At 38.6% G+C, this 13,705-nt stretch overlaps 1 protein-coding gene across 1 annotated transcript; it reads left to right on the forward strand.

The window, feature by feature from the left end:
• Window positions 1-2,553: 2,553 nt before the first annotated feature.
• LOC120722309 (galanin receptor type 1-like) lies at window positions 2,554-13,196 on the forward strand. Its single transcript, XM_040013257.1, has 3 exons — window positions 2,554-3,649; window positions 3,743-3,808; window positions 11,536-13,196. Exons 1-3 carry the CDS (start codon window positions 2,981-2,983, stop codon window positions 11,854-11,856), a joined length of 1,056 nt encoding a protein of 351 aa, XP_039869191.1. The 5' UTR covers window positions 2,554-2,980; the 3' UTR covers window positions 11,857-13,196.
• Window positions 13,197-13,705: the final 509 nt, after the last annotated feature.

Genomic DNA, 13,705 nt, shown 5'->3' on the forward strand with positions numbered 1-13,705 from the left:
AGTAATACAGCGTATTACAAATCCAGTTCCCAAAAAGTTTAAAGACAGTGTAAAATGTAAACAAAAGAATGCATTGATTTCTAAATCTCACAAGCGTGTATTTTATTCAATTGTAACAGAACATAGAAAACTTCTCAAATGTCTAACAGGCCAGTAAGATGGCTGGGTATAAAAAGAGCATCTTAAAGAGGCAGAGGTTCATCACTCTTAAAAAAAAAAAGGAAAAAAGAAAAAAAAAGAACTACATCTAAATTTTACGGAATAATATTTTGGAATAATTTCAAAATAATGTTTCCCAATGTAAAATTGCAAATACTTCTAGTGTTTTGAGCCTGGAGAAATCTCTGTATACACAAGGGACAAAGCTGAAAGTCAGTATTGGATGCTAGTGATCTTTGGCCCCTCAGGCAGCACTACATTGAAAACATGGACATGACTGCACGGGTGCAGGAACAATTCCAGAAATCCCTGTCTGTGAACACAAATCTCCATCCCATCCACAAATGCAGGTTAAAGTTCTGTCGTGCAAAGAAGAAGCCTTATATAAAGATCATGCTGCTAGATTCACTTAAAATGGACTTAGGCAGAGTGAAATACTGCTCTGTGCTCAAAATTTGAAATTGCTTTTGGAAAACATAAACAAATTGTCTTCTGGACAAAGATTGGCCATCCAGCTTTTTAACAAGCCTGCATCTCTGATAGTGTGGGGACTTTTCTGGGAAGGCTTTGCATATTTGAGAAAAACAATGCTAAACTGCACACTGCATCTATCACAACAGCGTGTCTTTATACCAGAAGAGTTAAGAGTGAGGAACTGGCCTGCCTGCAGTCCAGACCTTTCACCAACTGAAAACATTTGGAGCATGATGAAAAGGAAAACACATCAAAGAAACTCCAGGAGCTATAATCCTGTATTGGACACGAATAGGATAACATTTCTCTCCCAAGATTCAAGCAGCTGGTCTCCTTAGTTCCCAAACGTCTATGTTGTTAAAAGAAGAGTGAATGCTACACAGTGGTAAACATGACCCTGTCTAAAGTTTGTAAAAACCCACATGAAACACACAGTCATGAAATTTAAAATAGGCTGATATGTTCCTGGATTCTGTTTTTAATTATATTTTTGGAAATATTTTCCCAACGTTTTTGCAATTGGCTTTGTATAAAACGTTCCCACGGGAGCTCGCAGAAAAAATGTCTGAATGATTTAATTAAAAGTTTCAAGGAAGCTCCAAACGTGGCTCCAAATGAACGATATTGCTATATTGAAGCTACTTCACCTATAAACAAGCAACAATTTACAAAATCACATGTGCAAACAGCTGACTTATTACAGAGTGAATTAAAAAGGCGCCACTGTAAAATCCATTTTCCTAATCAGCACGAGGGTAAGGAGCACCATGGTAGACTCATTCTTTATTTAAAGCAATTCACATTAGGTACAATTCTTGTTAAGGGTCTTTGAGCTTATTAACTGGTTGTATGCATGCTCAATCATTCAGGTAAGGATGACTGAGCATGCATGATTAAAATTCACTGAGATTCACCTGTAGTGCTCAACAATAATACATTTCTATAGATTAAGAGCAAATCCTAAAATCCTGGAGATTAGTGGTTACATTTATTAGCAGAATGGCAGATATTTTGCAGTTTTACTGCAAAAAATAAAACGGTCAAACTGCTTTTCTCTTGCAAGAATTTGCAGCATTTCTGTCGTTGCTTTTTTTTAATAGTACACAGTGCATCTTCTAGTTTTTGATTGCTGCCTGCAAGACAACTCAAGCGACTTGAAAATGTCACTTTGGACTCTTGGAAATTGGCTGGTATTAATTTATTTTCACTGTTGCTGTTTAGAGGTAAAAAAGTCAGCGTGCCCCTGTGTTATTTCCATAATGTATTTTTAGTCGCTTTTCCGCCACGTTATTCACAGAACAATAAGTCAACAGTTCATGTATGACATTCTTGTCAACTTGGATTTAAAAAAAGACTCCCCAAGTCTTCTGAGGGATCACCACAATCTGAGGGAACACACACAGACACACACATGCACACCAAGGTCAACATCTGCTAAACAATCTTCGTCTGCTTGTGATTTGATTATTGTTCATATTATTGAGTAACCAAAACTTAAAAACTGGTCAAATAAGACAAATGAGAGCTTTCCTAATCAGAAAAGTGCATCAGAATGTACATTTCCTTTTTAATGCGTTACTGGGTGAAATAAGGCAGACATTATAAAAATGACACTGCAACCAAGTACCATTTGTTATAACATGTTTCAGCAGTTTATTTTCTTTCTATGATAAAAGCCATTTAAGACAATCAGACCATGACTGGCGAACGATATTGTTTTGTGGTTTATTGCACATTTGACAGACCAGCCCTGTGATCAGAGCAGCATTTGCACCTTGGCCGTAAAGTATCACAAACAAACTGAATCTGACAAGGAAAAGTACTTTGACGTTCAGTTTTAATGGGATGGTTTCGGAAACACGTAGAATAAACAGTATTCCATTAATTCTCTCTCTCTCGCTCCCCCCCCTCCCCATTTCTTGGGAGGTGGTATTGATGCTGACGTGCAGTGGCAGAGCCCAGCCCCTGCTCTAATCTGAGAGGAAAAAGTCCCGACGCGGAGAAAGAAGCAACAGACTGGATCGGCGCGGTCGCTGCGCGCTCGGGTCAGGTGCGCGCCGGGAGAGCGACTCCAAAACGCGCAGCTGCAAAGCTGATTTAACGCTGCACAAAAACCGAGATCGCTTTGAAATATACACAAATATAATATAGAAAGCTAAGAGGGGGATTTACCGAAGTCTCGACACAAAGACACAGGAGAGCAACAATACTGTCTGCATGAACGCTGATGGAAACGCACCTGACCATAAACCCTTGCCCAGAAAATTCCGTGCAATGAAGCAGCACAGACCAGCTGCAGGTGCCTTTGCTTACCTTTTAACTTAATCCGAAGAGCAAAGAATAAATAATGAACTTGACAGACTCTGTTTGGCTCTTGGAAGAGCCCTGGAACCTCAGCCGTATGGAGGAGGAGGAGGACGAGAAACTTTTATTCGGGATCGGCACGGATAATTTCATCACGCTTCTGGTTTTCGGGCTCATCTTTACGCTCGGCGTGCTGGGCAACTCCATGGTGATCACCGTGCTGGCCCGGAGCAAACCGGGAAAACCTCGAAGCACCACCAACATATTCATCCTGAACCTAAGCATAGCAGACCTGTCTTACTTGCTCTTCTGCATCCCTTTCCAGTCCACTATCTACATGATGCCCACTTGGGTGCTCGGTGCGTTTATTTGCAAATTCATCCACTACTTCTTCACTGTTTCTATGCTGGTCAGCATCTTCACCCTATCCGCTATGTCAGTGGACCGATACATTGCCATCGTTCACTCCAGAAAGTCGTCCTCTATTCGGGTGGCGAAGCACGCTCTTATTGGTGTGGTGGTGATTTGGATACTCTCCCTGGCCATGGCTGCGCCTATCATGTATTACCAGAATATTTTTCAGAGAGGGGAAAATCACACCTTTTGCTGGGAAGTGTGGCCGGATCAGAACCAGAAGAAGATCTATGTGGTTTGCACGTTTATCTTTGGTTATGTGCTGCCTCTGCTGCTCATTTCTTTCTGTTATGCAAAGGTAAGAAAAGGCTGTTCACACGAGTCAGTAATATAATTAGAGGAATTACTGCTAAAGAAATGTACATTTGACTTCTGTATCCTTTGTTTACAGGTGTTAAATCACTTGCACAAAAAACTAAGAAATATGTCCAAAAAGTCAGAGGCATCAAAGAAAAAGGTACGTATCATAGCGATGTGTTGGGTGGTTGGGGAATAGCCATTATAGTATAGCCATTGATAGTTTATGCATTAATCTTTTTGAGTGAATAAGAATTCACTCAAGTATTTGGCCGACCACAGTCCAGCACCTATCATTTGGTGCAGGAATAGCCTGCCATACACCAAATCATTACCTCCGACTCTCCCTTGTAGCCAGAATAATAAATATAAATGCAATATTGTGTACGTGTACTATTAACTGGTGCACTTGAGCTTGATGGCCAAAAGGTAATGCACAATCAAACTACCATCTAGACTATCATACTCTTTGGAGGTCATTTGACTTTCCTGAGAGTAGCTATCTGCAGTCGCCTACTTGATTACCGATACGTCTGTCTGTCTGTTATATGTCACAGCATCTGATAACTGCTTACAATGTTACAAAGCCAGGAGTACAGACTCCCGGTCAGTTGGGGAGATGGACCGATGAGGATTTACATGTGCTTTCGTGCGTACTTCTCTAGAAACATGCTTTTATGACCTGAAACCTAAACAACTGTGGAAAGTGAATCGGGAATTTCTGATGTTCTGATGATTTATTGTGTTTGCTATGCGGGGAGTCCTGGAAGAGATTGTCACACCAATAACTTTGTGATAAATGGTCGTCCAACAAATCATTAAACCCTGTAATACATAAATTACGTTTGCAGGTACTGAGAGACTAAAATGAATGTCAGAAGAGAGCATTTTTACACACTTTCAGAGGGAATCAGCAGCTGCAGTGAGGAAAAATACAAGCTGGTGTAAAACTGACAAAGATGAGAATTTTATACTGAAAACTGGTATGCACTTTTGATGAATATGCATGTTTTGTGTTTCCTTGGCAGTATCTCTCTGATTAGTCCAGTGCGTCTTAGGAGAAGTGTTTAGTAATACCTACAGTCCTTCTAGGTCAGAGGTGTCGAAGTCCAGGCCTCGAGGGCCGATGTCCTGCAGGTTTTAGATGAGTCCTTGATCCAACACAGCTGATTTAAATGGCTAAATGACCTCCTCAACATGTCTTGAAGTTCTCCAGACGCCTGGTAATGAACTAATCATTTGATTCAGGTGTGCTGACCCAGGGTGATATCTAAAACCTGCAGGACACCGGCCCTTGAGGCCTGGAGTTCGACACCCCTGTTCTAGGTTATTACTTTATTACTTTTATTTCTATCATTTAATCTACAAACAGGTTAGAGGGATTTAAGCTACTTACACTTCTTTGTCTTTCCTCTTATGGTGTGAAATGGCAGACACTAAACACACTTTCAAGAGGAAACTATTTTTGGACTGACACGTGTTCTGTCACAATCAAATCCCTGGTTGATTTCTCAGCAGCCTGACTCAGAGACTAACTTGGCTGGTACCAGTAACTTAACTTAACTTGGTCATATTATATGAAGACTAGTCTGGGCTGTAGCTTGGAGTGCTGGGAAATATGCTTTACAGCTTTCTTGATTTAATTAAAAAAATCTCTTATCAGTCCTTTAAAAATACAGCGAGGAGGTGGCTTAGCTTATCTCAACATACAGTAAATACTGGAAGCTGCTATTACCCACATGCAGTGCTAATGAACTTCTTTCCTGTCGTAACAGTATAAACTGGGTTATGAATTAAAACTATGGGGGCTTTGCAGACATTTTCCCACAGATTTATTGAAAACATAATTCATATAACAAAGTAGCACATACTGTTGGGTCTATACTTTGTTAGACAAATAAACCACAGTGGATTTTAATTCAAACAGATATGATTGAAGTGCAGACTTTAAGCTTTAATTCAAGAAGCTTTGTAAAAATGATAATTTACTGGTTAAGGAATTACAGCAATTTTTATACACAGTGTCCCATTTTCAGAGGCTCTAAAGTATTTGGACAATTGACTGAGAAGGTAAGTAGCGTTACCTTGTTTTTCATGAAAAAAGAAGCAGACACATTATCTGGATGGATGGATGGACAATATCTGAAGTTGATTCAAAGTGTTGAATTTATAGTTGATAGCTTTTCACTGTATTTTTAATATGAGACCTAAGGCGATGTCAGATGTTTGGCAAGGGAGGCCAAAAAACAAAATAAACCTATCAGAGAGATAGCAAAAAACTTGAAGAGAGGCCAAAACAATAATCTGGTTCATTTTTCAAAAGAATGAATGAACTGGCCAGCTCAGCAACACTGAAAGAACAGAAGATAACTAAAGTTCATGATGACAAAATTCTGTGTGGGGTTAAGATAAACCACTTTGCAAAATCTAACCAATTAAAGAACACTCTCAAAGAGTTCGGTACGCCTTCATGAATGCAAGAACAGAAGATTTACCACTGGCTACACTACAAGGACTGGAGGAGCAGTTTAGACTTTGCCAGCAAACATCTACAAGAGTCTGCAAAGTTCAGAGAAATCTTTGGAGAGATGAAACGAAGATGAACTTGTACCAGGATAACCTCAAGTGAGCAGTATGGAGAATGAAAGAAGCAGCTCATGATGTGAAGCATACAGCACTATCTGTAAAAACTTGGAGGAGACAACTTATGGTTGTCAGTAGAAATGTATCACTGGTGTTTATTGATGACATGACCGCTGATAGAAGTAGGAGGATGAATTATGAAGCAAACTCTCTGGTCAGATTCAGCAAAATGCTGCAAAAACAATCAGACAGTGCATCAAAGTGCAAATGGATTATAAGCCAAAGCTGCAAAGCAATCCAAGTTTCTAAAGTCCCAGACATGGAATGTTCTTCAAATGCCAACGGAGTCACCTGAGCTCGACCAAGTTGAGCAGTGTTTTGTGTTCATAAATGCAAGACTGAATATAAAAAGACCCACAAACAAGCAGCAACTGAAGGTGGTTGAAATCAATGTAAAGCATCTCAAAGGAGGAAGACATGATGTCCATGAGTTCTAGACTTCAGGCAGTCACTGCAATTCTTATTCTATTTAAAACAGTCCTCAGTTCATGCTAACCCTCTGGGGTCAAGTTAAACCTCTTGAATTAAAGTCCAAGGAGGTTGAAAAAGACAGCGACTGGACTTATTTTAGTTTTTCGAAGATGCCTCACCTCTCATCCACGAGGCTTCTTCTTTTCAAGGGCCTAGACTACCATGACTTTGATGACTGGGAACATACACAGACTCTTGAATTAAAGCTGCGGGTTTGTACTTCAATCACATATTAACTATGGTGGTTTACAGAGGCAAAACTAAAAAAAATGCATCTTTGTCCAGTAAATTATGGACCTGACTGTTTTGTCCAAAAAACACCAAATTTCTCAGGCTCACAATTACAACTTGAAAGCTGACCTGAAGGTTTAATCTGCGAATAAGAAGTGATGGCATGGATGATGTTATGTAAGAGCAGACCATTTCAGGACATCCTGTTGTCTCCATCTTACTGCCTGTCAAAAATAATCCCACAAATAACACCCCAATAAAATGAATCGGTGAACTTAGCTGTTCCCCACTTTTCCTGGGTTGTAGGCTATAACTGAGAGGTATCAGAGTCCTATCAGTTTACTGTACATGAATGAAAATCTGCATATTTTTCAAAATGCTGATTTAATCCATTACGTCTAAAACATATCAAATCCTGATGAGCCAGATGAGCAAAAATCCGACTGACATTCTGGTTCTAATCTTCTTTTTCATACTATTAGCGCACAGATATATTATCAAGGGTTTCCCTCCATAAAAGATGAAAATCAACAGGTAAAAAGAATAAATTGCATCTGGTGAAAGCAAAGGGAATTTGTGCAGAAATGGGTTTAACTTAGGTCTCAGCTGCTCTCTGTCAGGCTGGTGAAATATATTGTTAAAAGCAGCTGGGAAGACCAAGGTTGCTCCCATGGCTGTTGTGAAACACAACCAATGTTCTTATCGACTTCAGCCTCGCAGAGGAGGAATCACACAGCCTTCAAAAGTCACAACACCACACACTGTCAACACACAAATCTAGCAAACCACAGGGAATATGAACCTTTCTTTTCTGCAAGGTCTTTGCAAGGAGTTGATTTTTTATATATGTGTCACATATATGCTACAAATCCTTTCTGATTATATGTGTCTGGATTTTTTTCTCTGTTTTAAATCTGAGGTTGAGGAGCCATGCAGTAAGCAGTGTTAAATCTTAGGAGTTTAAGTCTGTTATGCAGATGGAAAACACAGATGGTTATAGATAATTACAAAAATAAATGTTTGGCCAAGTCATTCTGAAATTATTTAAGAATGTGTGTAGGCTGTAATATGCATATCTGAAGCCTGGGAGACTGAATGAATTGACTGAAACCCAACAGCATGCAGTAATTTCCCAGTGACTTCGGGAGTAATGAGAATAATGTTGAATGAACATTTAAAAAGAGCTGCAGAAAACTGTAAATCCAAATGATATTTTTTGATTACTAGTGATCAAAAAATATCACAAGTTGTGGAAATATCAAAAATGTAGCACAAACTTGCCAAATGATAATTTCCCAACATGATAACAGTTTTTCTTGTGTTTCTCTTTGAAGAAAAGTCATCTTGGTGTCCATTTTTGACTTTAAAAACTCGAAAGAATCACCTTTGGGTTGTTAGGTAAATCAGTTCTTGAGTGATGAGCTAAAAGTTTATGACAGAAGGTGTTTCTGCTGCAGTCGTTTACAATAACCTAACGACTGCCTCTCTGTGGGTTTAGGGGAAGCTGTGAATGTTTTATGGACACCATTCAAACAAAACCCTGCTTTTACTGTAATACTGCGCTAAAACTGTGAGAACCTGTTCATAGTCACCGTGTCTTTGTGTCTATGTGTGTAGTTGTGTTGGGGTCAGAAAGATTTCTCTGGCCAGTGCTAACTTGTATCAAGTCAAAAATGTTTACCTATCATGTGATTGGTAAAATATTTTTTTAAAACTATATTTATTGTAATTTATCAATGCAGTACTTTATTTAGTTACAGTTAAATAAGGATCGCAGGGCAATTCATCAGACCGCACAAATATTAGCCACATAAAATAGCATTATACTCTAAAGTCGCTCATGTGAACATGTTGCCTATACACACAACCACCAGCACTGAACAGTATCTGGAGTCAGGTTAGTGGCTGGAATGTTTGACTCCATCACTATGCTCAGAAGTTCCTAACAGTGATTCTAACGATGCACACAGCAGCGTTCTTTTAGCGCCCGTGAATACTGCTGCCTGCTGCTATTACCAACCAAAAGACATATCCACCGTGATATCACCATTTGGTTTAAAACTCTGCATTTGGCAGTCATGTTAGCTTTTTTTTGGATCAAGAGCACCACATTTAGATGAGAGTATGAACTGTTGCTTTAATAGCAAACACATTAGTTTGGATAGCAAGCTAAACTCTATGCTAGCAACACATTTTTGCTAAGTAATACACACACAGCACACATTTCCACACAGCAAGCCATAATTACTCAGATAATCCATTAAAAATTCTACAAACGTTCACCCCACTCAGAGTTGTCTTTTTTAATAGGCTGTAATCATACTTTTTAATGCTGTAAAGTTGAGCATTTCAAAACAGGAGTCTGTGGCGAAAGACTGCTTTTTGGAGCCAAGTGGCACCGAGCTGAACTTCAGTTTTTGGCACTTCTTCATTGGTGTCATTTTTTTGCTTTACAGATTTACAGAACCAAACAGCAATGCTGAAATCTACAACACCAAAACAATTAGGTTACCATCGAGACCTTACAGTCAGTTGATTTAGCAACTTTCTGACATTTTTTGTGCTTGCCATAAAAATGTTTTTTAAAACCTTGTAGGTTGCATAGTTGTCATACAAGGAAATGACATATTAGGCTTTTCATTTTTCATAACAGTAAAAATACTGCATCTCAGAATGCTCTCCAGTGAGGTGAAAATCTGTGCACTCATATTCATTTAGTTGGGAATATTTTCACTTTACACTTAACATCAGCTCTGTTACTTCTGACAGCTTACATGCTCAGATGGTTGGCTAAATATTATTTCTAACTTATACCCATCAAAACTTGGAAAGCTGAATTCCTGATTCAGGATTTTCAATATTTCCGTTATCTTTGATGAGAAATAATTAGCCCTGCAATAAATCTTCTTACTACCTCAGCAAATCAAGGAGCATGTAATTAGTTTTTCTTCCTTTTTTTTTGTTTGTAGGAAGAATAACATCGTTTAATTTCTTCTTCTTGGATATTATGTAAATTTAATAATAATAATAATGGATTGCATTTATATAGCGCTTTTCGGGACCCCTCAAAGCGCTTTACAATACCACTATTCATTCACTCTCACATTCATACACTGGTGAAGGCAAGCTACAGTTGTAGCCACAGCTGCCCTGGGGCGCACTGACAGAAGCGAGGCTGCCATATCGCGCCATCGGCCCTTCTGGCCATCACCAGTAGGCGGCAGGTGAAGTGTCTTGCCCAAGGACACAACGACCGAGACTGTCCGAGCCGGGGCTCGAACCGGCAATCTTCCGATTACAATTTGATTTATGATAACTGTCACATCATTTTACAGGTTTTGTAAGTAGATACAGAAATGAGTTTATGACACAGACTGTGGATGAAATGCCACCAGTGACTCATTAAGTGTCGGGTGAAAAGGCATTTACAGTACGTCTGCTTTTTCAAGGTTTTTAGGCTGTACTTGAAAATATTTAAACAGCTGTCTAAGGTCAGATCTGCTGTTTTTGTTCATACCAGTTCTTTGTTAACTTCAGCCACTGCTCACGCACTATTTGCCTTGGGCACTGTGCTTAAGTTGATTGTTTTCTAATTGATAAATATGTTCAAAACTCTCTTAACTTTTTTGGGGAAAACATCTGTAATACAGAAGAACAGAACAGTCAACACAGCTGTCATGAGATATATGACTTAAACAAGTATGCCACATTGCCATGCTACTGAGTAAACCTAACAAAAATAACACGTAGCATTTGCAAATAGGAATCACCCAAATGTGCATGTAAAGATGTTAAAAGTCACTTATGTAATGTTGATTAATTAAGGATTTGAGTCTCTTTATTATTACATATGATTCACATGTAAAAATAAGTCTGTGGTATGGGATCATAATATTATCAGTGCAAAGTTCTCAGTATTTACTGTTAAAGTCTAAAATGATTAAATGTAAATGGGGGTATGAGAAGGTTTATTGATGTGTGATGAGCTCCTCGATCCTCAGGCCAAAGAAAAATGGCATCTCAACAAAGAATATTAATCCATTATCTTCTGAGTTGTTGGACATTAATCATCCAAAGTCTCCTGAAGCGCACTTTAGTTTGGCTTGAAGCCAGAGCCTCCTTACTCTCTCTCTCTCTTTCACTTGCTGTCGATGGACTGTCTGACAGATCTCTCCACACACTTCCATTGCTGATGCAGAGATAAGAATGCAGTGATGTGCATACTGCTGCCAAAATCTAAGATATTGGTTAGCAAAAATAACTCATAATGTTTCTCAAGCAATCCATACTTAAAAATGAGCATGGTCTCAAAGACTTCTACTGGAGGGCAGGGACTTGATTATAGGATGTTAATGATCTCACACAATTTTTACAATGCAGATTGGTCCCAAACATGCCACTATCTCATCAATGACTTTCCAAGCTTTATTCTTCTATCGTAAACAAGACTTCAAGCTTAAATAGAATATTAAATTCTGTATTTGTTATCCTTGTGGATACTGACAAAATCTTACCTTTTTCCCTTTCCTTTGTGGATCCCAGACTGCTCAGACGGTGCTTGTGGTGGTGGTGGTGTTCTGCCTGTCGTGGCTCCCTCATCATGTAGTTCACCTCTGGGTGGAGTTTGGGACCTTCCCGCTAAACCAAGCCTCCTTTGTATTGCGGGTGGCTGCACACTGCCTGGCGTACAGCAATTCATCAGTCAACCCGGTCATCTACGCCTTCCTGTCGGAGAACTTCAGAAAGGCCTATAAGCAGGTGTTTAAATGCCAGATTGGAACCAGTGACTCCCCGCTCAATGACATCAAGGACATTCGTAGCAAAGCGGATACGCCGCCCTCAACTAACTGCACAAATGTTTGACTTTTTCTTTTTCTGTCGCATGGATATTGCGAAAGCTGTAATATTCCACATAAGCGCTGTTAATTTCACCTGGACTAGAGGGGATAAGGCACCAGTGACTGCAGGACACGATTACTGCGTCTTTGATCCGGCTGTGATTGCTACTGTACATGTCATCACTGATGGAAAAAAAAAAACCTGTCTGAAACTGAGAAAAAGTCATCCTTCTTCGACATTGACCTCTCTTAAAATGTAGAAAGTGAGTTTATTCAAATCAATGAATTTAAAACTCTGCATGAGGAAAAGAAAAACAATATTGGTGCAGGTCCAATAAGAGGAAATTTTTCATAAAAAGTAAGAGTTGCATTAAAAGAAGCAACACATATATACCTGTAATACAGTCTGTTTAAAAAAATAAATAAATACTTGTATGATTTTGCAGGATTTGGATTATTCAATGAAGAAGTAGTAAAGGATCACAAAATTCATGCATCTGATCCAGTGGTTGTTTTGCCATCTTTGTTTCTTTAGTGATGAAAGAGGTATAGGATAACATGCTAGCTGAGCTAGCTTGAATGAGCTCCTCTTAGCTAGCTGTTTCTAAAACAGGTGGCTCCTAGCTACATCCAAAACTGTTTCTACAAATTACATGTCATAAACTAGACACATTTAAGCCCAGTTTACGTGTTGCTTTTACGTGTTGCTAACTACTTTTAGCTTGGTATGCTAATGTTAACCCTGAAAACCTGGACAGTGAAAGCAAACAATGGTTTTCTGAAGACTGGAGTGTGATTATGGCGCAATTAACTCTAAAAAGCTACTCTTTTGTTTCATAAAAAGGGTCTAGGATATGAAGGTCTTTAATAGTCCTAATGTGCTTGTGAATTCTAGTTAAATTAGTACCAAAAATGCCATTTTTTAAAAAAGATTAGCAAGCATGACTCACTAATATCATGGAAACATACAATTTTGTTTCAAGTTAAGTTGAATGAAAGTTGGCTAATATTTAACTCTGTAGTGGATAACTTTTCTTTATTTTGTCTGTTGTTACAGACACCAGATTGAGAATTAAAACCAGTGCCAAAACTAGTTTACTAGGAAACTATAGGTGCCCATAGACTAAATCAGCATTGTCTTAACTTGTTTGGCAATGACTTGATTGTAATCCCCGTAGTCCATCTTTAGGGTTTAAGAGCCTGTTTTGATTTGATTGAACTATCAAACATGCTTCATAATCACCTTAAAGCAAATTTCATATGACTACAGACAATATTTTTGTGTAATAGACCTCTGGAGTTTGTGGTCAGTATCACAGCCATCTGTTTGTTGGTGGCAAATAGTCTGCTGTACCTCCCACTGAGGAAAAAATATGAAAGACTGGAACTAAAAGATTTTTTAAATTGTTTTTCTACATATTGAAGTTGTAATCATCACTGTGTGTGTTTTGGGGTTGTTAAATAAGGTACATCTTAACTGCACTCATGACAAGTATCATATACATGAGTATTAAATGAGTAACATTTTTCAAGTAAGCTGTCCATCCCTGCTGATGGTCCTTCACTGTAGATTAAAAATAAAAGACCTACTATTTAAGTTGCACTCTGCTTGAGAAACAATGTATTTTATTATTACATTTGGTTGTAAATACTAAAAGCTAAAGCTTATATTCACATATGTCTTTGGAAATCTTGCTGTACTTGCTTATGATGCTACGTAAACAGTTTTCAGATTGTGTTGTGCTGTATCAATCAGCCTGGCTGTTGAATGTACCGATGCTTGTTGTACTTTTCCTGGTAGCCATCTTTGTAACCAAGAAAACAACAGAACAATGGAAATGAAGAATTTTAATGTTGTACAATATATGTGATGT

The sequence above is a fragment of the Simochromis diagramma genome, unplaced genomic scaffold, assembly GCF_900408965.1.
Source record: "Simochromis diagramma unplaced genomic scaffold, fSimDia1.1 OVJJ01000618.1, whole genome shotgun sequence".
Taxonomy (NCBI): Eukaryota; Metazoa; Chordata; class Actinopteri; order Cichliformes; family Cichlidae; genus Simochromis; species Simochromis diagramma.